Consider the following 24,115-nt stretch of genomic DNA (forward strand, 5'->3'; position numbering starts at 1 on the left):
TTTATTTAAACTATGCCCATTTTGTTATAGGGTGTGTTTATTAATTTGGCTGCTCTGATACAATGATTTCCCAAGTTCTGAGATAAATTAAGTGTTTAAGTTATTCATGTAAAAAAATAATGAGGCAACATAATACAACATAAGTAAGTCCTGTTGTGTGAATTTATTAGAATGGTTAAATGCATGCGTTTTAAACACTGGTGGAGATATGTCCCCTGTAGTGTTTACATAAGCAATGAGTTATTACCATTTTTTTTCAGCAAACACCTGAAGTTCGCGATAGCGGCAGGAAGTGAGGTCAGAGGTCACCTGCAGTCAGAGTTCACCCTCGTTTCACGCAGGAGGCAGGACCGAAGGTAGGAAACAAAGTTCAAGGTGAGCCGGGTACCTGCAGTCAGACAGGTGTCATCAGCCGGCCAGTGCTCCCAGTCGCTGAGGGCTCATTAGAGATCAAAAAGACCATAATGAGGACAGACACAGACCCAGCTGTCAGGATAGCTTAGCATAGTTAGCTCTGAGCTACTTGTAGTGCAGCTAACTCCTCCCTGGAGGTCACTTTGGGTTTACTGACGGGATGCGTGCATCTGTGCAGTTTTAGCGAAATTTGTACCGTTATTTTAAATTATTAAACGATTTCTCGCCAAAAAAAAAAAATCTAATTTATTTGAATGGGCGTTATTATAGAATGCCAGAGCGGAGTTGTCAGTGGAAAAAGCAGAAAAATTAATTTAATTTTTTTTTTTTCACTCTCCAACCATCGTTCTTACCCACAGATCGCAGGAAAATGTGTCTCTTTCAAACAAGGTCTTTCTCATAACCAAGAGATGTACATGTTTATAATCTGGAGGCACCTGAGTTAGATAGGTACCCGCAAATCCGCAAGGGGCGCCACTGCCACGGAAGCCGTAACGTTTAAGCGGCCCATTTCGCGACTCCCGCATGCGCAGTACGATCAGTTTCGCTACCAGTTTTGAAAGTTCCATCGATTAGCCGAATAATGCTAATCGATAATGCTATTTCCACCTCTTAGCAATCTTTCAGTGCTCATAAACGGCTAATTAAGTGTCACAAGGTGAAATCCAAAGGTAAGGCATTAATAAAGGCAGTTTTTAATAGTAGAAAGTACTTTTCTAAGATGTTTTCTTCACTGAATCAGTGCCTTTGTTTCATACTTGGAATCCATGAGTGTGCATTTGGACCTGGTTTTAGACAGTAGACCCAATTTAGACATTGGTGGCTGCAAACATTAAGGGAAATATGAACGAGTTTGCTGAGAGTTTGCATCACTTTATCACTGTCACTGAATATATTTTTAAGAGTTACGCCTCCAAAAATAATTGCATTAATATCTGAACATTTACAAACATTTAAAAATGTAAATTCACATCAGTTGCTATTGTATGCAGGTGATACCAGCATTGGTTTCCATGGAAACCCAAATTTTACTACAATCCCTAAATTTTTCATCACTTTTGGTGAGTTCCAATGATTTTCCATGCCAGCCCCCCAATTTTGGGGATTTTTTTTTTTTTTTTATTCATTCAAAAAGCTTTTTTGCTTCTGATTCTCAAGGGCTTCCATTAAACCAAAAGATTTAATGATGGTCATCTTCATCCTTCGTCAGTGTCCCTGTCTTTGTTTTTAAGCCTGAACATACAGTTTGGGGAAGACATATTTTCAAGTCTAATTTTTCAAGCTCTAATTCCAGCTGAGCTCAAACATCAGTTTAAAGACGAGTCATCACATGTATTTAAGTTGTCATTTGCAAACTCTGGTTGCTCCTGTCTGCCCCTCTGTTACACACACACATACTGAAGGACAGCAGATAATCAGAAACACATGTCACTTAATGCAAGACATACTTTTAAAATGGGCAAATTTGAAACTCCAACCCATAATAGACAACGTCCATCAGTAACAATAATCCCATCACAATTTCTCCACAAATTGAAGCATTTAGTATGGATTGTTTGTGAGACTTTTCACTGCATTAGAAAGTGGTGAAACAAATTACTTAATGTTTTTACTTTTTTTTTTTTTTAAAGCCAGTATCTGTTTTTTGGGAGGAGATACAGGGAGCAGAATGTGCCTTTTGTAGCTCCTAAGTGCTTTGTACAATTTGGTGTAATTATAACTGCTTGTAAATTGCTTTGGTATGGAGGAAAACAGTGACAAATTCTTTTCTTTATCGTTTCTAATCAGGTGTGTGGATGTTAATTTTTTTTTAATCAGTCATTGAGATCATCTAATCAGTCATTAAAAAAACAAACATCCTTCAAATATTAACCTGTCTTTAGGTGTACAGAAAAATCTAAAAAATATTCACCAGAGCTATTGCCAAGAGTTTTAAAGTTCTGACTCCCCTTCACTTTCCCCTTCGCTCAGAGCAGAATCATTTCCTCACATCTCTCTGCGCCTCACCCAGAAATCTCTCACACAGCCTGATTAAATGTGGAAACTAATAATCACACTAAAAAGTTGGGGAAAATGCCACCGTATCTGGAAATGCTGTAGAGCACTTTGTTTATCAGACAGCCGGGGGTGCTGTTGCATTGGCATTGGCTTGTACAGGTGGTTCATTAAATTTTTTCAGCTCGTTTAAACAATTCAATTCAATTCAATTCAATTTTATTTATATAGCGCCAAATCACAACAAACAGTCGCCTCAAGGCGCTTTGTATTGTGGGTAAAGACCCTACAATAATACAGAGAAAACCCAACAGTCAAAACGACCCCCTATGAGCAGCACTTGGTGACAGTGGAAAGGGAAAAACTCCCTTTTAACAGGAAGAAACCTCCAGCAGAACCAGGCTCAGGGAGGGGCAGTCATCTGCCGCGACCGGTTGGGCTGAGGGGAGAGAAAAGACATGCTGTGGAAGAGAGCCAGAGATTAATATCAATTAATGATTAAATGCAGAGTGGAGTATAAACAAGCAGCCTAGGCCTATAGCAGCATAACTAAGGGATGGTTCAGGGTCACCTGATCCAGCCCTAACTATAGGCTTGATCAAAAAAGAGAGTTTTAAGCCTAATCTTAAAAATAGAGAGGGTGTCTGTCCCCCGAATCCAAGCTGGAAGTTGGTTCCACAGAAGAGGCGCCTGAAAGCTGAAGGCTCTGCCTCCCATTCTACTCTTAAGTATCCTAGGAACCACAAGTAAGCCAGCAGTCTGAGAGCAAAGTGCTCTGTTGGGGTGATATGGTACTATGAGGTCTTTGAGATAAGATGGGGCCTGATTATTCAAGACCTTGTATGTGAAGAGAAGGATTTTAAATTCTATTCTAGATTTAACAGGGAGCCAATGAAGAGAAGCCAATATGAGAGAAATCTGCTCTCTCTTTCTAGTCCCTGTCAGTACTGTAGCTGCAGCATTTTGGATCAGCTGAAGGCTTTTCAGGGACTTTTTAGGACAGCCTGATAATAATGAATTACAATAGTCCAGCCTAGAAGTAATAAATGCATGAATTAGCTTTTCAGCATCACTCTGAGAAAGGATGTTTCTAATTTTAGAAATATTGCGCAAATGCAAAAAAGCGGTCCTACATATTTGTTTAATATGTGCATTGAAGGACATATCCTGGTCAAAAATGACTCCAAGATTTCTCACAGTGTTACTGGAGGCCAAAGTAATGCCATCCAGAGTAAGTATCTGGTTAGACACAATGTTTCTAAGATTTGTGGGGCCGAGAACAAGAATTTCAGTTTTATCTGAATTTAGAAGCAGGAAATTAGAGGTCATCCAGGCCTTAATGTCTTTAAGACATTCCTGCAGTTTAACTAATTGATGTGTGTCATCTGGCTTCATTGATAGGTAAAGCTGAGTATCATCTGCATAACAATGAAAATTGATGCAGTGCTTTCTAATACTGCCTAAGGGAAGCATGTATAATGTAAATAAAATTGGTCCTAGCACAGAACCCTGTGGAACTCCATAATTAACCTTAGTGTGTGAAGAAGACTCCCCATTTACATGAACAAATTGGAGTCTATTAGATAAATATGATTCAAACCACTGCAGTGCAGTACCTTTAATACCTATAGCATGCTCTAATCTCTGTAATAAAATGTTATGGTCAACAGTATCAAAAGCTGCACTGAGGTCCAACAGGACAACAACAGAGATGAGTCCACTGTCAGAGGCTCTAAGAAGATCATTGGTAACCTTCACTAATGCTGTTTCTGTACTGTGATGAATTCTGAAACCTGACTAAAACTCTTCAGATAAACCGTTCCTCTGCAGATGATCAGATAGCTGTTTTACAACTACTCTTTCAAGAATCTTTGAGAGAAAAGGAAGGTTGGAGATTGGCCTATAATTAGCTAAGACAGCTGGGTCAAGTGATGGCTTTTTAAGTAGAGGTTTAATAACAGCCACCTTGAAGGTCTGTGGTACATAGCCAACTAATAAAGACTGATTGATCATTTTTAAGATTGAAGCATCAATAATTGGAAAGACTTCTTTGAACAGTCTAGTAGGAATGGGATCTAACAAACATGTTGCTGGTTTGGAGGAAGTAACTATTGAAGTTAACTCTGAAATATCAACTGGAGCAAAAGAGTCAAAACAAATACCAGCAGTGCTGAAAGCAGCCGAACATGAAGAATAATCTTTGAGGTGGTGATGAATAATTTTTTCTCTGTCTAAAATTTTATTTGTAAAGAAATCCATGAAGTCACTACTAGTTAATGTGAAAGGAATACTCGGCTCCACAGAGCTCTGACTCTTTGTCAGCCTGGCTACAGTGCTGAAAAAAAACCTGGGGTTGTTCTTATTTTCTTCAATTAATGATGAATAGTAAGATGTCCTAGCTTTACGGAGGGCTTTTTTATAGAGCAACTAATTCTTTTTCCAGGCTAAATGAGCATCTTCTAATTTAGTGAGACGCCATTCCCTCTCCAGCTTTCGGGTTATCTGCTTTAAGCTGTGCGTTTGTGAATTATACCACGGAGTCAGGCACTTCTGATTTGAGGCTTTCCTTTTCAGAGGAGCCACAGTATCTAAAGTCTTACGCAGTGAGGATGTAAAACTATTGACGAGATAATCGACCTCACTGGGAGCAGAGTTTAGGTAGCTGCTCTGCACTGTGTTGGCACTGAAGAGCATAACAATGAAGGAATTAGATCCTTAAACTTAGTTACAGCACTTTCAGAAAGACTTCTACTGTAATAAAACTTATTCCCCACTGCTGTGTAATCCATTAAAGTAAATGTAAATGTTACTAAGAAATGATCAGACAGGAGGGGGCTTTCAGGGCATACTGTTAAGTCTTCAGTTTCTATGCCATATGTCAGGACAAGATCCAGAGTATGATTAAAGTGGTGGGTGGGCTTCTTTACATTTTGAGAGAAGCCAATTGAATCTAACAATAGATTAAATGCAGTGTTGAGGCTGTCATTTTCAGCATCAACATTAAACAGGTGAGAGGATAACAGTATTTAAAAATCAGTTTCCACTGACTTCAGGGGTCTCACTTCTGACAGTATGTGTCAGACAACTCACGTCTACCTTTATCCTGTTCTTCTGTTTTTTGTGATATATTTATAGAATCTCTGGTGAGAAGCTGAGAGAAATGCCAAATGCCTGATAACATCAGAAGCCTGGCTTTAAATTATATAATAATTGGTGAATTAACACATTTTTTTTCCCCTTTAAGTTCAGTTTGGGATGCAACTGTTCCTCCCGATTCTGCTGCCATGGAGTCCATACTGGGATCTGATCATAAAAGGTAAGTAAAACCATTGTGCAAAAGTAAGATGCTGATGCATGCTCTTATACAGGGATAAACCGTTCGAGAAATTCTGCACCAATACCAGTATTTAATGGAACAGTTTAGCTCATGTTATATGGTTTTCTTCTCAAACAATTTCATTATTTGAATTATAAAAATAACAAAATTGTTTCAGCCCTTCATCACATGGTCTTTAAACAAGAAACAGTTGAATCATGCAAATTTCAGAAACTGGATTCCAGATATAAGGAGCACAGTCCTGCACTGAGAGAAAGAGAGAGGCTGATGGGGAAACCATTCTCATCGTTGGAGCTTTTTAGTCACACCAGCCTTGTAAAACTTTTGCAGACATACAAAGCTTATCAGATGTGAAATACCTCCAAATTGCTGATCCTTTGCTGCTACACTGGCTCTCCCACCAGCAGTTGGTGCACCCAATATAGGTTTTTGAATCAGGATCAGGATATTGGATCTCTGTATCCCTACTAGCTAGGACTGTGCGATATGATATATAGATGACGAAATAAAAAAAAAACATCTATTGTTTCATGATATGCTGTATTGGTTACTTTGTGCCGCAAAATACATTGTTTATGGGACAAATTGAGGAGCTCATTCATAAATAAGGGGCTACCCAGGGTTCTAGCCAGAAAAAAATTTCACCCTGGCACATTTTGGGGGTGCTAGCATTAGCTAATTAGCATTAACTTGTTAGTGTTAAATGCTAAATGCCACGCCTGCTTGCTAATTGAGTGGTGGTGAACAGTTAAGCCTGAATTAGACTTCTGCCTTGGGTCTTTGTGGGTAACTGCAAATCACCTCTGAAGCCTACATGGTAATCACAATCCTTATGGATGTGTAGTTACATTTCTTAAGGGGTACACATCATATGGGGTTATGTCATATGTTATAGCATAGGGTTCAGAGGGGATTTCCAGTTATGTACATAGGGCCGACACAGAAGTCTAATTCAGGCCTTAATAGAGTGATAATTCTTTTTGCATATAAACCAGAAGAGTTGCACTTACATATCACAGAAATCACATAAAAAGCATTTATAACAAAACCATTATAATCTAGATGTTTCATCGATCCGATCAGCTGTTAAAAGCACTCCCTACATTCAAATATCCATCATTACTTTGTCAGCATGACCAGGCCTCTCACAGCTCCTGGGATTTTATGTTTAATATGAAGGCCAAAATTGTCCTTTGAGCTCCCTTTTCCTCTTCTTCTCCCTCACATTCATGCTGGTCGCCATTTAGCTTTCTGTAGCCCCGCAAAATCAAGCACGAACAAGATCATCACGAGATCGCGCGTGCACATTGTGAATGAAACTGGCCGTGCCCGATGGTAGATTGCAAATTGCTGTGAAGTAATACTATAGTGCAGCAATCTAGCGAGAGAAAGTATGAGTCTGGTATTTGTGATAGGGCGGAGTGTAAGAGGAGTGCGCTGGCTTGCTAATTGCTGTGATAGAGTTCCGATAGTGAACCGATTAAATTGTTAGCCCGGCACAAGACGACCTCATCAAGGCACAGCGCCGGGCGATCAACCGCTGGCTAGAATCCTGGCTACCTCTGTAGCACAAACATGGTTTGGTTATCAGAAGTCTGACATGGACCACAATACATTTGGCCAGAAGTTCTAAATAAAAGGAGAAAAATAAGCACATATGAATGTGTACCATTCATTTTGGAGCATATAACTTAAAATGTAAAACGAACTAGTCCTTTCTGTATCTTCATTATATAAACTAGTAATCCATAGAATTTATAAAAAAAAATGTACAAAATGTGAAACATATCAGGATACGAGATCACTTAAACTGGGAAATTAGATTCTGGTTATATTGTACAGTCCTACTACCATCTTAAAATTTAAAAAAGGGAAAAATAATCAGGAGAAAAAAATGCTGTACTACCAAGCTCTCTGCCAGATAAAGCTAGAATAATACAAGTCCACCCCGACTATGCACAGACATCTGGGAGCATCTGAGGTCAAATAGTTTCCAGTGAAAATAGTGTTTTTATATGAAATACACATCCCAGAGTTATTTTGCTCCCTCCCAGTTTAATATTTCTGAGCAGTTTTCACACATAGGCAGTGAATTGGCACATATAAATAATGCATATATAAAGATATCAGTATAAATGTTATGTAAAGTACGCAAAGTAAAAACTGCACTCAGGCAACAGATGTGCTTGTATGAACCAGTATTGATAATGTAAGCCATTTTGCTTTGCAGGTCTCAAGATTCAAATCCGTCTGCAATGTTCGCACTTTGGCCAGTGGACCTCAAGTTAACTCATTTGGACTGGAACCCTGAAGCAACCCTGATACACTTCCAGGCACAGTACCCGACCATATGTGAACTTGACTACAGTATCTTGCAGGGAGAAATACAGAACGTCACAAAGACTGAAGCTGAAGTGGTTATTGGAGAGTTTTGCCTTGTGGAGGATTTGACTTCAGCTCGCTGGTACAGGGGAAGAGTTCAGGACCGAAAGGATGACTTGTTTGACATTTTCCTCATTGATCATGGTAACGTGTTGAGCGTCGGCTCCAACCACGTTTCTTCCTGTTCGAATGACCTGTTCATCCTTCCCCCGAAAATGGTTTGTGGTTTTCTTGCAAATGTGCTGCTGCTTCAGAGTTGTTCTAACTCCGTGGTTGAGGAGTACTTCTCAAGCCTGATTGGCAGAAACGTCACAGGTTACATTCAAGCACTGCTTCCCGACAAAGTCCTCCTATTGGAAGCTCCTGACATCAACAGTGACCTTGTCAGACATGGCTTTGGGAGGCATGTGGACACTGATACATTCCTCCTCTTGGTAGAGATGCTTACAGAGATGCCACTCAAACAGAACAAAGAGCCAATTCCTGACTTACTCATTGAAAAGCCAAGGGGTCAAGAACTTTGCTTCAGGCCAGGTTTGCAGGGATATGAACGCATTTTCTCAATCTATGGGCCAGCCTTGCACAGCGGGACATGTGCTAAAGTGAGAGTAACTGCTGCTGTCAGTCCCAGGCTGTTTTATTGTCAGATGTACAGTGTGGAAGCAGATCTCTGGGAAATGTTAAAGAAATTGAGTGCGTTGTTTGAATACAGAGCCAAAGAAAGTTATCGGACACTTCTGGAGAACCTGGATTTATTGTGCACAGTTAAAGGCAAAGATGGGAGATGGTACAGAGGCTTTGTGCCGTTCCTTCCAGTCAGTTCTTGGGTTAGAGTTTTGTTCATTGACTATGGATTCTTTGAAACTGTCAAAGTTGAGAACATCCACAGGTTGCCACCTGAACTGTATTCAACACCAATTATGGCGTTCCCGTGCTCGCTTGCATGCCTGACTGATGAGGATAAAGTGCTAAAAGTTCAGCAGTTGTCTCTCCTGAAATCAGGCTTACTTGGAGGACTGTTAAACGTGGAGATCACTAGATATGATGAAGAACACCACGTGTACTGTGTCACTGCATTTAGTGCTGAAGATAATCGTGTGAAGGAACCAGAGCCTGTCAGAAACCTTCCCGTCATGAAGGCTGACTTTGTTCCTGAGGCTGAAAAGTTTTCACCACAGGGTGGCTACTTGTACCATGAAACAATCATGGGCGAAACACTGGAGCAGATGCTGAAAGTAGAAGAAGTCCAGGTAGGCTCTGTGTTTGTGGGCTATGTTGAACATGTCCAAAATCCAAACCAGTTCTGGATCAGAACACAAAAGCGCAATGAGGAGTTTGAAGAAATGATGTCAAAGATGGCAGAACACTTCCACCGTGTGAAGCTGGATGAAGACGTACTGTTGAATCCTAAACTTGGGACACTGTGCTGTGCAGTTTATGAGGGAGACATGCATTTTTACAGGGGTGTAGTGACGGACACTCTAAAGCATGGAGCTGAAGTTCTGTTTATTGATTTTGGGAACATTGAAAAAGTGCCATACATGTTGGTCAAGAACATTCCCGAGTCATTTGCCAGAAAGTCTGCGTTTGCCATTTGCTGTACTCTTTCTAATATTTTTCCTCTGGAGGACGTATGGACCAGCACAGCGTGTGATTTCTTCAGAAGAGCTGTGTCAAATAAAGCCTTGCTAGTCCATGTTTTGCAAATGAGAAAAAGCAAGTTTGCTGTTGACGTCTTTGAGATGGGAAGTGACAACAGTCGGAGTATTGCTGAACTCCTGGTCTCTTCCAAACAGGCTGAATACATTCCCATTGAGCACTTGGCCCAAAATAAGGCAGAAAAGATGAGGTGCCCTCAGAGCAATGAGAGAACAAACATCAGTGGGGATAAGGGGCAGTGGAAGGATTCTAAGGAAGGAGAGAAGGCCTGCAAAAATGAACCTGAGAAAAGTCCAGCCCTGAGTAGCATCAAGGCATTAAGCATCAAGCCTGGGTGTGAGTTTGCTGTGCATTGCTCTTACATCAGTTCTCCGTCGGATTTGTGGTGCCAGCCACAAGACATGTTTCCAGCTTTGGAGGAACTGATGGATAAAATTCAGAAATATTATTCAGCTCATAGGGTCCCCCTCCAGTCAGGAGATTCATGTTGCATTGCCAAGTCACCTCATGATGAAAGATGGTACAGGGCCTTAATCACTGAAAAACAGAAAGACCATGCCACAGTGATGTTGGTTGACTGTGGGCGTACCATCCAAGTCAGGGAGCACAGTCTACAAGCAATGATGCCAGAATTTGTTCATTTGGAAGGACAAGCTTTCAGGTGCAGTCTTTACAACCTGATCGAACCTGCTGAGAACTCTGGGGATTGGAGTCCAGAAGCATGTAGGCTGCTGAAAGACTTTGTCTCCCACAGCAATGGAGCTCTAAAGTGTGAAGTTTTCTCTCAGTTAAATGTGAAAAACAAAGGGCTGTGCAATGTTGTTGATCTCTACAACATCCAGATCCATCAGAGTGTGACAGAAACACTCATAGAACATGACCTGGCAAAACGAGTAATGGCATCAACAAAGCAACATTTAGCAGTGTTTCCTGAATCTTTTATCTACTCTTCACATGATCTACACCCAGGAAGTGAAGAACAAGTGTATGTGACCCACGTTAACAGTCAGTGTGAGGTCTACTGCCATCTTGAGAGAAACACTAACATCATCAATGAGCTTGAGAAGAAAATCTCAGACGAGAGTAAAAAAATGACGCAAGCCAGTACGAGAGCTGTTGTAAGGAAGCTGTGCCTGGCAAAATACTTTGATGGAAAATGGTACAGGGGTATGGTGCATCCTCTTCATTCACCTCTGCATCTCAGTGTCTTTTTTGTGGATTATGGAAACACAAACATATCGGAGAAAACCAATGTCATGTTCATCCCCAGGGACGCCGCCGATTTGTTGCACACGCCCATGCAGGCTGTGAGATGTTGTCTCCATTCAGTGTCCAAGGAAGAGCTCTACGCAGATGTCAAGGAGTGGCTCAACGAGGCAGTCCTCAATAAGGAAGTGAAAGCTGTCATACTTGGAAAGAATGAAGATGGTTCATTTGATGTAGAGCTGTTTGACGGAGACATAAACATCAATGAGAAGGTGAAGGAGCTCATTCTCAGTCTATCAAGTAAGCAATCAGCTATCAGTCTATCAGGTAAGCCTGAGAATGCTATTAAATTTGACATGGTCAGAACAACGGTAAAACGTAAATCTTACTACAAAAGAAACACAGAGACTGTGTTCAAATACCAGAATCATCCTAAAGGGAGGAATTCATATTCTTCAACACCTTACACCCACAGAGGCACAAAAGAGACAATAAATAACACAAAAAGCCTCGTTAGTGGTAGAACTCAGAACAAGAACACAAGAGTAAGAGCACAAAATGTGGACACGTCGCGCACCCGTTACTCTGTGAAATCTCCGAACTCTCAGGTGAAACGACAAAGAGAGGCCCAGGAGCAACCCCAATGGAGCAAGGCAACAGAAATCACCCAGCTCTTGCTGGACAAGAAGATATGTGCAGGCTTCAGGGCGAAGTGTTACATCTCACACATTGACTCCATTTACAGCTTTTTTCTTCAGCTGTCAGAAGATGAACCTGCCATCTTGAAAATGGGTGAAGCTCTCAGCTCAAGTACCATCAGAGACTCCTTGAAGGTACCCACAAAACTGAGAATCAGTGAGGTTGTTTTGGCTGAGTTTGAGGAGGACGGTGCCCTTTATCGTTCAGTTGTGAAGAACTTTGCTGGCAGTTCGTGTTTCAAAGTGGAGTTTGTGGACTATGGAAACTCAGCAGTCGTTACGAAGGAAAAGATCTTCTCCATCCCAAAAGAGCATCTCTCTCATCCGAGATTCAGCATACCGTGCTCGCTGCTGGATACGAGCGCATTCACAGATGATGCCTCTTTCACTGATGCAGTAATGGAGAAGCTGCTGATGGTTGACTTTATCCAGCAATGTGGATCTAAGTGGGACGTTAAGATGAAGGTTCTGGATGGAGAAGTTGGCCTTAATGCAGCGTTGTTAACTGAAAAGAAGAATGAGTCTCCTACTTCTGAAGCTACTGAGAAATTGAGGTTCCATGAACAGAATAACCTTGAAGAAGAAGCAGCATGCAAGGCTAAAATAAAGTCTGAAAAAAAAATGGCCACTGTTGAAGGTGAAAACGTGACCCCTAAACCAACACCTGTCAAGGTGTCAGTGAAAATAAGGATGAAAACACTCAGGCACCAAAGAAGAAGACTCACCAGAACCAAGGGTCAGTTAATGAAGAGATTTGAAGATGCATCCTTTCTCCCATCTGTTAAAGCTAGAGACACGGAGAATGGAAGCATTTTGTCGGTCCGGAATAATGGCAGCTTTTATGTAAGACTTGCTCGGACCAGTGACTGTCTCACTGCGTTGGAACACCGTATTGCAGACAGCCTGTACAAGTGCAAGATGATAGCAAGAGGGGATATCAAACAAGGCCTCAAGTGCTTAGTTCAGATCCAGAAGGGGGACAAATGGCACAGGGCCATAGTTCATCATCTGAATGAGGAAAATTTAGAGGTTTTCCTGGTGGATCACGGAATAACAGCGGAAATCCCAAGCGGATCTATTCGACAGCAGTGTAGCGACCTGTTAAAAATCCCGAATCTGGCAATGTTGTGCAGGATGAACATGCTTGGGTTCAGTGAGAAAGACGAAGACCACAGTCTCTGGTATGAAACTCTAAAACCCATGGTAGGCAAAGAAGTCAGGCTGATTTTTCTGCATTATTTCGAAGCAGATGACCTCTGGATGGTTGAGATAGTCATAAACAAATTGTTCCTTATGCAACATGTTGAAGGCTCACTGCAGCAAAATAATGAAAAGAGCCCAATACCTGCTGAAAGTCAAAATGAAGACACTGAAAAAGGACCAACCTTGGACACTTGCTCTCCTCAGCAGCTTGTTTTTGCTCCTGTTGAGACAAACAAATCATATTCTGCCTTTGCTGCTGTAGTCACAACTCCATTTGACTTCTGTGTGTCTCTAGAACATTTGCTTCTCATCATGAGCAAAGTGTCTTTTGAGCTAGATGACCTGTACGGGGAGTTGACGCCTCTTCCTGAAGACCACATTGCCCCTGGCACCTGCTGCCTGCTGAAATCAGACTCCAAGAAGAAGTGGTGCAGGGCTGAAATTGTTCATGTCGACACCACGGTGGTCCTAAACCTAGTGGATTATGGCCATTATGAGTGCATGCCGTATGATGATGGCTCCAGTCTGAAGAAACTTCCGTCTGCGATAACGAACCTCCCAAAGGTCGCTTACCCCTGCATCCTGAGAGGGGTGAAGCCAGTGGGGGTGGATGGAGAGTGGCCAGATGAGGCGGTGGCTTTCTTCCAGCAATGTTTGTACGAGAAGAACCTCCAGATCTTCTTCAGAGAGTTTATGTCTAACATACACTGGAAGGTGGATGTTCTCGTAGATGGAGTCCATGTTGCCAAGATGCTGGTGGATGCTGGACATGCCAGCTATGTAGATGTCATGCTAAGACTCAGGTATGCTCTATAATTCAAAATCTACGTTTGTTAGAAGTAATGAAAATGCACATGTATTTTGTACTTTGGTAATATAGATTTGTAACTACTACAAAGCCAAGATTCAGTATTTTTAGTGTAATATCAATTATGCTTTAAAAAAAAAAGAGCAATGAAATGTGTGTAAATAACAAAATGTTGTGCTTCACATTGAACATGTTCAGGTTCCTCGAGCAGCGTCAGAGCCCTGACAGTGAGGAGCAGTGTGGGCAGGAAGATGAAGGCTCTGATGAAGATGAGGGGACGGTGGCCCTCAGCACTGTGTAAGAGAACAGAGTTTGGACTTGTTTTGATGAGACTGATCTTGTAGTTTAAAAATATGAATACAAAGATGTGTGTTCTTGTTTCTAAAATTTTGTCATTGTTCCCTGAAGTTGGAATATGTGAATTTTTTTCCTCGTTACTTTAAAAGTGATACGATTTCTTCAAAAAAAAAAAAAGAAAAAAAAAAGAAACACTGAGTATTTTTGTCATTTTCTTTTTGCAAATTTGGGACCTTTTTCTATTAGAATTACAATTTTTTTTCACATAAATTTGTTTCTCAGTCTCTTGTAAAGTTGTCTTTTTTCCCCTCTAATTTTGTGGGGTTTTTTCTGTTCTTTTTTCTCATCTGAAATTTGTCCCCTCTTTTTATAATTTTCAGTTTGGACTTTTTTTTTTCTCTCTCTCTCTTTTTGGTGAATCCCAGTTTCTGAGTGAACTCGTACATACTGTCACCAGTGGAGCCTTGATGAGTCGGCAGTAATGTGCAGTAACACTAAAAACTCAGTGTGATTATTTTCTTCTGTTACAGGTTTTTCTGTGTAAAGTTTCTGCTCAGTGTGGATTAACAAGCTTTAATTTACTTTAAGATGTTATTCTGGATTTTAAAACTTGATAATTTTGTTTTACAAACTTTTTGAGAGCTTTTTTTGCGTAAAGTCAGTAGAGCCATTTTATTTTCCTTAAAAAGAAATTTGAGTCATGAGACCAGCTAAAATTATTTTAATGTTTGTTTCCTTTTCAAGTTATTTTATCTGATTTGAAGGGCTCTTTATGTTAAATTGTTGTCATTTAACATAAATGAGAGCTGCAGTTTCTTCCTGATAATTCAAACTAAACATGTTGTACCAAAGAAAGTTTGTTATTAAATTTCATGCATTGTGCATTTTTTTGTTTTAGTAATTAGCGTCCGGATTAAGAAAAAAATATTGCAGTCACTACCTTGTAAGTGCGCCTGACAGTTTGCTTTGAGCTTTGTATTATTTGGGACTTGTTTCAAATAGATTTTGAGTCCAGCAAAATTAAATCTTTTTTTGCTTCTCTCACGTTGTTTGTTCTCTTATGTAGCAATCACTGTTGTGGGTTTAAAGAAGTGATTTGTTCTTTTTATTGACCTGCACACTTGCACCACTTGATGGTGCTGTTGAGCCAAGATTCCTTGTTTACAGGAAGTCCTTTAGGCAATACTTTTAGGAAATCTGTAGGTTTTCCTGGCCTAAAAGAGGTTTCAGCCAGAGCCAAAGAAATAAAATATCAGAATTGTAGTATTTCTTATTTTTTTGTTGATGCATTCTGAGCTCTCAAATAAATGCTGTGCAGAGCTGTAAAAATGTCTTTGTGATAGTGGTGCAGTGGAAGTGTTGAGGTAAAATACACCACAGTTTGTACAGTAATCGAAAGCCCACAACCAGTAATAAATGCCATTAGGAGGTGTTAAGACCACAATGGGGAAAATCGTAATAGGATCAATAACAGATATTTCGCTATGATAAACAAAATGTATTTGTCAGAAGTGGGACTCGAACCCACGCCTCCAGGGGAGACTGCGACCTGAACGCAGCGCCTTAGACCGCTCGGCCATCCTGACACACAGGAAACACCGTGAAAAAGCTTGTTTATAACGGCTGTCATCGGTTCATGCTTTGTATAAACACGGTTAAAAAAAGTCTCCTTTAATTATTCACTCCTGTGGACCGTAATGTGTACACTGAGACGTCTTTATACGCCAAAGTAAAGTTAAAGGAGAAGCAGGAAGTATGACGTTACTGTTATTGACAGACCGAGGAAGATGCTGCTGCTTTTATACTTGGATCCGTTCCCATACTGGAAAATAAAGCACGCCGATTATGTACAAATACGTGTATCGATGTCTATCAGTAAAACGTGTCGATTCCCGGGAGAGTTCGGAAGAGCTCCGATTTCTCCCGAAATTGAATTTCTTTCATTTTTTTTTTTTTTTTTTTTACTTCTATATTTGTTGACACTTTAAAATAAAGCAGGCCGAATTAAATATCAGTTCTTTTTTAATGTGCGGGTATTTTTTGCAAAACACATTAAAACTGAAAAAACTTTAGTATGTTTATATTTCGGAAGAGCTCAGATCTCCTGCAGTATTAAACCTCGGGTTTTTTTTAGGCCATTAAAAAGAAATTCGATTTTTACTGTCATTTATTTATCCAAAGTGCTGACGCATGCATAAAGGGTCCACATAAATATACAAATAAGCTGTTATGTCGCCTTCATGGCCCATTTGCAGAGGTAACTACATCTTAGCGCTCCAGTTTAAGATCAGCTGTTTCTAATTATTATTATTATTTTTTTTAATGTAGACAAAAGACCACGCCTTCCAGCCCGCACTGTTGAAAAATCTGTATTTATTAATGATTTACAAAAGGCTAAACATGAAACCATTTAAATGATTCAGTTCATTTTGAAACCTAAAAAGGAGAAGTCGGTGTTGCTGCTGTTGGGGGGGGGGGGGGGGGGGGGGGGGACATCTTGTAGTGTTTTTACAGGTCAGTTGTTCTAACAGCGTCTTTATCTCGTCGTGTCTTATCAGAGGCTCCTGTTGAGAAAAGAAAATAAGCCCACACACAGGATGGAGTCACTCAAACAAACTGCCGGGGAGAGATACATCTGAAATTCATGAGTCTGAGTTTCCTTTTTGACTCGGGGGTGTAGGTGGGGACACTGGAGGGGGGGTTTGAAGTGCGTTTGTTTTCTACATCAGCAGTGGTGGTGAGTGATTTATGCAGACTGAACTTGTGTGTGTGTGTATTTGTACAATCACAATTCTGTCATGTTGGAAAACATCTGGATCCCTCAGACTACAGCTGGTGTAAAAACAGAACACTTCTGTCTCTAAAGCAGGAAAAACACAGATTATTAATATTATCATCATCACCACCAGAGTTCCCAAATGTAATCTCAGAACAGTTTGCAGATACATATTTAATATTAAAAACAAGTCATTGTGCAAGTTTTTCCACAAGGTTTGAAATAAATATCTGTAAAGCAAACAAGCACTTAAAAGAGTAGCTGTAATTCTTTTTTTTTTTATTGTTTTTTTATATTATTAATATTACTGTGAAAACCAACAATCACATTGTGGATGAAAAGAAAAAAAGGTTCCTTTATCTGGCTTGAATTTAGGGTGCAATCAGTCAAATTAATCTCACACGACTATTCTGTTTAAAAGGAAATAAAATTAGAGGTTAGGAGGGGGGGAAACGGGTAAAAATGTGACTCCGCTGAGAGCGAGGGGAGGGGAGGGGCTGTTAAATCACATTAGTTTTGCAGATTTTTAGTTTCCTGGCAGGTTTCTACAGTAGTAAAAGAGTGAGTGGACCCGAGTATTTACAGTAATGTTGTGCACTTAAAGAGCCTTCCTGGAGAACCTTTTCAGAGTTTAACTAAAACATCACAGAAAGAAAAAGATATCCCACGCTTTCTCGCTACGGAATGAAATGACAGTGTTTCCACTCGCTGAGAATTTAATTTAAAAAAATACATAAAATTAAAGAGCTCAACCTCGTGTGTTCCAGCTGCAAGAAGGGATTAAGAGTGAAAAACATGATTCAGGAAAAAAAAAAAAAAAAAGCATAAAACACCGTAAAACTGTTCAAATTTCATTTAAGCTATTAAAAAAAATAAACAATTAAAATGAGGATAAACCTCTCTCCATCCCTCGCCCCCCCCGAAAAAAAAAATACAAACAAAAATATATCCCCCTTTGTCGTGTGATTCTCAAACCCTTTCTAGATATAATTCAAACTTTTTTAACAGTGCTTCATCATTATATATCTTTAACAGGCTTTAACGAAGGGGAAGATTTAATGTCTCTCCTGTTGATATTGCTACGTCAAAAACAAAAAAAAAGTGACTGGTCCAGTTATTTGATGATTAAAATAAAAAAATAATTAAAAAAAAAAAAAAGGAGAGGAAAACACCACAAACAAGAGGAGACGGTCAGTGTTAGGGAAGCAAGCGCCGGCTCTCTCGACCCGGATATTTTTTTTTTTTTTGGCCCCCAGGAGCACCTTATCACGGTGGCGTTGGCGTTAAGGTGGCGCTGGGAGGTGGAAGGCTCGGGTCTACTGCTTGGTGTTGAGCTCGTTCTCCAGCTCCATGAGTTTACGAGAAGCCTTGACCTTGTTGGAAACCTCCTTTCCCTGAGAGAAGAGGCGCTGGCGCTCCTTGAAGGTCAGACTCTCCGGAGCGTCGCTGGGGATCGAGTTCTCCTGCTCCTGACTGCAACACACACACACACACACACACACAAACAAACAAACCAGCGTCATGTCAAAATACTCCGGATACAAGGAATGTTACTGCAGTGACTTCTTAATGTGCCAGTTCTCACTCCATACCCAGAGCATCACTTAAGATTTCTGTGCTAAATACTGCAAAAACATTTGTTACTGCCCATTTGTTAAATCATATCCTGTTACATTGTCCATTTTACTCTAAAAGGGGACCATAATTTACCAAAACAGAACCATGATGAACTGAAAAATGCTTTAAACTAGTGATCAAGACCAAAAACCCACTGATAAACTCTTTACTGTGGTATAACATCAAGTGAGAAGGTCGGTCACTTTCATAGATTTCTATAGTTTATACCTATAGTATAGGTTAGTTAGGCCACAGGAAAGAAGGCAGATTTAATGTACTTGAACACTTACTTCACTTTGCCCTCTAAATGGAACCAAAAGCATCATGTTATATTGAATAAGACTCAAAAACTGGCATTTAAGAGCATAAACTCAGCATTAAAGTGTTTATTGCGGTATTAAATCAATTGAGAAGTTTGTCTTTTCCCGTTGATGTCTATACAGTTTTTAAGAACTGGAGGTGTCGCCCCCTGCTGGCCATTATTCTAGTTTGATGACTCTAGACCGGTACAATAGAGACAACCCCCAACCCCCGTTAGTAAATATGGAGGCCTGAACGTACCAAAAATAAAAACTAAAGTTACTCATTAAGAAGCCACTTATAAAATTATTTATTTTTATTTCTATTTTATAAAATAGAAATGTTTATTAATTAATTTATAAACTGACATAAATTTATGTGTCTCATTAGAGTTTCTTTAATTAACTTTTATGCCTCCCATTCATCTTTCACAAAAAGCGTACAGAAGAGTCATCTTTGGGTGAATTGGTTGCTCACCTCTTCGTCCATTTGTCTCTTGGGTCCTTGTAGACTTCTCCTGATCCTACAACTCCTGATGAGTTTCCAGTGTACGAGTTAAATCCTGTTGGATGTTCAGGAGCCGCACAGCAGAGACAAAAGCAGCAAAACATGAGTTAGCATCATTCAGGTGCAGCTTGTGAGTAATCTGAAAACATCTGAGACAGAAGCTGCTGGGCGACGGCTCGGAGGATCTCTGACATCACTTGTGTGACATTAACGCCACGCAGTTATTGGAAATACTTTAAGTTAACCAATGATCCTGTAATAACAGTGGACTGGAGCCCCTGGTGACCATTACTCAGCAGCTTCTCCAATCAGTATCACTTCATTTCCCACAGACCAGCCTAAGCAGAAAGGAGGAAGGAAAAGAAGGCGTCATGGAGAAGCATTAGGCAGAAACGTCAGATCTCTTTAAACTAGAGCAGCGAGCCGAGAAAGAGAAAAAAACAGCGTTAAAATAAAGAAGCCGTTAACGGGCCATTCCCAAGCAGCAACAATGGTCTGTGGAAGTGTCAGCTGGGCTCTGAGGCCGAGGTCACCGCTAAACATGTCCGACCCAATTCTGCTACCATTTAAATCTGGCACTGAACAGCCACAGCGCTTACGCAGTATTTAGACTCGAGGTATCTTCAGAAAGTGATAACGGGCTCCGACAGACACGAAGAGGGTGACCCCGACCTTTAACCCCAAGTGAGACATTAGTCAGTCGTCTTATGTGTTTCTGTGTCTCTCCAAACTGTAGCAACTTCCCAGGCTTCAGGAGCCAGAGCTTAAAGCTGCCACAGAAGGGGCAAGCTTCCTAAAACCATCACAAGATCCTGTGAGCCACGAGTCTGCAGACTTTTATTTCCAAACACTACAGCAGACACAAAAATGCGAGTTCCTTCCTGCTGGCTGAAGAAGTGTTAATGGCAAAGCTGTCAATAAAGACCAAACCAACAGTGGTTTAGAGCAGCGTTATCCTTGAATCAATGAGATTAAAGCTTCAGAAGCATTTTAACTTCCTGTTTGATTTGCTTGTTTACTTCGCTTTGTTAAAAAAGCTGCCTTCAACCGGCAGCCTGGAGTTTGTATTTTTTAGTATGTTTAGTCAAGTTTGCTACCACATGCAGTGACAAAAGATGGACATTTTAACCATTTATCTATTAATATTAGCCACTTAGCTGCACCACAGGAAGTGCAGGAAGGCAAATGTTCATTGGTTGTCTTGTAGCCCTGTGAGTTTTCACTTTCCCCTTAAAACCATGTGGATCATAATTAACCTGAAGTAATGACCAAAGCAGATACATTGAGCTAAATGTGTATTAATCCAAATCCCAATCCAAAATAGCCCCCACGTACTTTCATTCAAGTCATTTCTGCTGTTTGGGGAAATACTTTCAAAGTATTGGTTGGAAACCAGTGCTCCAAGTGCGTATTAATCCACCACTGAAAATAGTCCCCAACATATGAATTTTTGCTCTTCTTTTAGTGACATTTGCTAAAAAAAAATGTCCAGGTGTTTACAAACTACTTACAAAAGTATTCCCTGACTAAAAACCAGCGCACCAAAGTGTGTTAATCTGCCACAGAAAACAGCCAAAAAAGGGGAAAAAGATTTTTGGTAAGTAATTAAATAATAAAATTAGTGTTCAGCTGTTTTGGAAAATTTTCTATGATGCACCTTTGTTCGTTTTTTCCCTTATAAAAATTACGTCTAAATCAGGAACTGCATCAGGTCAGCAGCCTCTCCGAGAAGGCCGGCTTATTTTTCCTGTACGGCTGCATTTGTTCTGTCTTTCAGCTGCTATTTCACTTCACTCGCTGAAACACCTTCAACCAGCAAGGAGGAACATAGAGAAAAGGTGGGACAATAAAACCTTGCAGACTCTCTTCCACGGCTCTGTATGTTTAGCACTACGAGCTGAGAGGAAACCCTGATAAACAGGAGTTCTTCTTCTGGTGAGACAGTGGTTGAATCTCACTCAGGAAAAACCCACAAGCTAGACGTTAAACATCCAGTCTCAACTCTACTTGGCCGCCTTTCCACAAAGCACAACTGCAGCCTGAATGGATGTAAGGTTTTGTGTTTCAGGATGCAATCAGAGGTTGGTACAGTTCAGATGCAGACACAGTGGCAGGGTGTGAACCCAGATAGATTTGTCCAGCTGGCAGCTCCAAAGCTTTTTTTTTTTTCTTGGGTTTCTTGGAGCCAAAGCAAGGGGGAGATCTCAAGTGTCGTCTGGGACGGGATCAAACCGGGTCCCGCTCCAGCCCATATAAACACAAACTGGCAGAGAACAAAGCAACCACAGAGAAACAAGCCTCGTTCAAGGCCAGAAACATTCCTCTGTTGAGCCAAAAGAGATGAAAATTATACTTCTGGCGCTACAATAGAAAATTCTTCACATTCAACAAAAAAAGTCATCCGCTGGCTTGTGAATGTTTTTCTTTCACTCCGGCTCGGTTATCTTGGAGGCCGGAGGAGGCTCGATTAAATCACCGTTTTGTTTTTTCTGCACTGGTACACATCTTTGTTTGATCGTTGCTCTCTGCGGATAGCTGAACTTGTCCTTCCACTGCAGCTTTCTCCAGTTTGCGCACCTTCTGAGGCAAACCGGCGTCCGTATTGTTTTTCCCTGTGGTTTCATTCTGATTACACAAAAATATCTCTAACTTACCAAGAGGCCAGATTATATTAGAGTCAGACTCACTCCTTTGGAGCTGCCAGCTAACCAAATATCACACATCAAATACAGTTCCATACTAGCAGGGACGCTGCAGACTCAGGTGGTGTTCGGTCACCTGAGCCTGCCGCAAAGCCCCGTGAGAGTTGTAGTAAGGTTTTAGTAAATAAAGCTGCAGCGTTAGACAGCACTGAAGCCACAGCAGAGACACGGACTGACAGGCGAGATGACAGAAACAAAACAAAGCACATACGAGGAGGGAAAATTAGCCACTTTTGGGAACCCAAATTAACAGACAGTCTGAGAGAGACACGGAAAGCGGGGAAAGCAGCAAAGGATAAATAAGGTAATGAATACAGACAGCAGCCTGGTGGAAGCTATGCACAGGCAGTAAAAAGCAATAGACATCAAGCCGGTTACTGGGGTGAGCTGCTGGCAGCCAGAGTGCACTGTTTGCTGTGTGTGTTTGTGTGTGTGTGTGTGTGAGACTGTGGGCTGAAACATGCAAATTTTACTCCTGAGGGAGGTGGGGGTGGGTGGCTGGGTGAGGTAGGTGGGTGGGTGGGATGTTAGTGGGATGATTTTGTTTAATTTGAGTGAAATTGCAGCACAAAGTTCCCATGAGGTCCCGGAGGTGTTTTAATGTCTAATAAGCAGCGGCAGCAGCAGGAGCAGTGGGGATGGAGGTAGTTTGATGTTGAAGGTGTGGGTGAACTTCTCCTGGACCTCAGGTGCTGCTGAAACTCAGACTGTGCTGCAGTCACAGCTCCGTTTGTCTGTGCACGTTCAAACTGCTCGAATTTACAGCGTCCTGACGGGGGATCGTTATGTATATTCATCACTGAGGCCGCCTGTCACGCCTACTACTTTTTTGGGTATTTTACTTTGAGAAAAAGAAGAATGGTACTATTAGAATATGCTAAAAACTGATGCAAAAAGTGCAAAAATAGTGTGATCGATACTACAGATATAATGTAGTCAGTACCACATCAAATACCTGACCGTCATTGTAGCAATTTATCAGTTCTTTCAAGTAGTGATTCTTTTGACTGAGTTACTTTTAGAAGTCAAGTGATTAAAAAAAGTCCAAAAAAAGCAAAAAAAATTAAAAGTGAAATAAATGTTTCAGCACTTTTAGCTTATTCAAAAGCTACAAAATGAAACTAGTGCCCAGTGTGTTTCTTTTTTAACTAAAAGAAGATCAAAAAACTAATGGCATCAGATGCTATATAAAAGATACCAGGGTGTAACCCATTCCCACCCCAAATCCTTTACTTCAATATTTTAGTTGCTCCTAACTCGGATATTTTACACCTCAGACGAACGAACTGTGTCATACCCTGCTTTATTGTCTGTTGTGCTCTAGCTTGGATCCTCATTTACAACATTAACACCTTTTATTGAGTACATTTTAAAACCATGACTCAATCAGGGAAGTGTTTAGTGAGGTCATAAACTGACTTGTTTAGTTGCCACCTAGAGGTCAAAAGAAAGAATGCAGGTTTAAGGCTCTTCCTCAGCAGGTTTCACTTTTCAATCCCGGAGGCTGTGTCCATCTTTTTTATGGGCTCCATCAAAGGGATACAGAATAAATAAATAAATAAAGTACTTCTGAGTAAAATTCTTTTGGGAACACAAAACCTCCGAACAGCAGCCAACTGACTGCAGTTTGAACTCTTTCGTATCAGACGCGTCTTTCAAACAATGAAGAAAAGATGCCTATCTTTAAATAATATTTGACATAGATGAACCCACATTTGGCCTAAGTTAAAAACTATTTTAACCTCATGAGGCAGCGGTGGCCTGATCATAACCTTTAAGCTCCATTAAATAACTGCCACTAGATGTCAGTGCGGTCTGAGTAGACTGAGTTATGGAGAAGGAACGGAGCCTTTTGAAGCAGACACAGACAAAGAGGAGCTCCTTCACTCAACACACTGCTGCTGTGTGCAGTTTTGCATGTTTATGAAATGATTCTGCTCAGCTGAGTGATTGATGGGTGTGAGAAGCCAATGGTGTGTCTCCTTCCCTTTAAAGCCAACACCGCTAAGCAGAGCCACGGGGCAGGCGGGGGGGAAGGGCGGGAGGGGGGGCAGACTGACGGCTGGCCTTTACCCCCGCCAACCCAAATCCCAAGCAGCAACCAACCAGACACAAAGGAGGCGGCGAGCGACAACACCAACAGTACTATGATTGGCTCTGATGGGTCTCAATCTGCAGCAAAAAGTGGTGGCGTGATTATCGATTGCTTTTTTC

At 40.8% G+C, this 24,115-nt stretch overlaps 2 protein-coding genes and 1 non-coding gene across 15 annotated transcripts in view; 1 reads left to right on the top strand and 2 right to left on the bottom strand.

Moving 5' to 3' along the window:
- Positions 1-314: 314 nt before the first annotated feature.
- tdrd15 (tudor domain containing 15) lies at positions 315-14,978 on the top strand. 4 transcript variants are annotated; one of them, XM_030720951.1, is made up of 4 exons: positions 315-356; positions 5,654-5,725; positions 7,977-13,697; positions 13,901-14,978. In XM_030720951.1, the coding sequence occupies exons 2-4, from the start codon at positions 5,694-5,696 to the stop codon at positions 14,001-14,003; spliced, it is 5,856 nt and encodes a 1,951-aa protein (XP_030576811.1). In that variant the 5' UTR covers positions 315-356; positions 5,654-5,693; the 3' UTR covers positions 14,004-14,978. The 4 variants fall into 4 exon arrangements, with proteins under 4 accessions (XP_030576811.1, XP_030576814.1, XP_030576812.1 ...); XM_030720954.1 differs by having other exon boundaries at positions 5,659-5,725; positions 13,901-14,040; XM_030720952.1 differs by having other exon boundaries at positions 316-375; positions 13,901-14,040.
- A 524-nt stretch (positions 14,979-15,502) lies between these two features.
- On the bottom strand, positions 15,503-15,585 carry trnal-cag (transfer RNA leucine (anticodon CAG)). Its single transcript has one exon. It is a non-coding gene; the product is annotated as a tRNA-Leu (tRNA).
- An 889-nt stretch (positions 15,586-16,474) lies between these two features.
- The window catches only part of afdna (afadin, adherens junction formation factor a), a 121,316-nt gene continuing 113,675 nt past the window's right edge, over positions 16,475-24,115 (bottom strand). For 9 of the 10 annotated variants that reach the window (XM_030722270.1, XM_030722271.1, XM_030722265.1 and 6 more), the window contains 2 exons: positions 19,170-19,254; positions 16,475-18,248 (listed from right to left, as the gene is read on the bottom strand). In XM_030722270.1, the coding sequence (XP_030578130.1) occupies positions 18,092-18,248; positions 19,170-19,254 (242 nt within the window). In that variant the 3' untranslated portion in view covers positions 16,475-18,091. The remainder of the gene's footprint in view (positions 18,249-19,169; positions 19,255-24,115) is intronic. The other variant, XM_030722269.1, reaches the window with a different exon arrangement.

This window comes from Archocentrus centrarchus, chromosome 24 (assembly GCF_007364275.1).
Source record: "Archocentrus centrarchus isolate MPI-CPG fArcCen1 chromosome 24, fArcCen1, whole genome shotgun sequence".
Taxonomy (NCBI): Eukaryota; Metazoa; Chordata; class Actinopteri; order Cichliformes; family Cichlidae; genus Archocentrus; species Archocentrus centrarchus.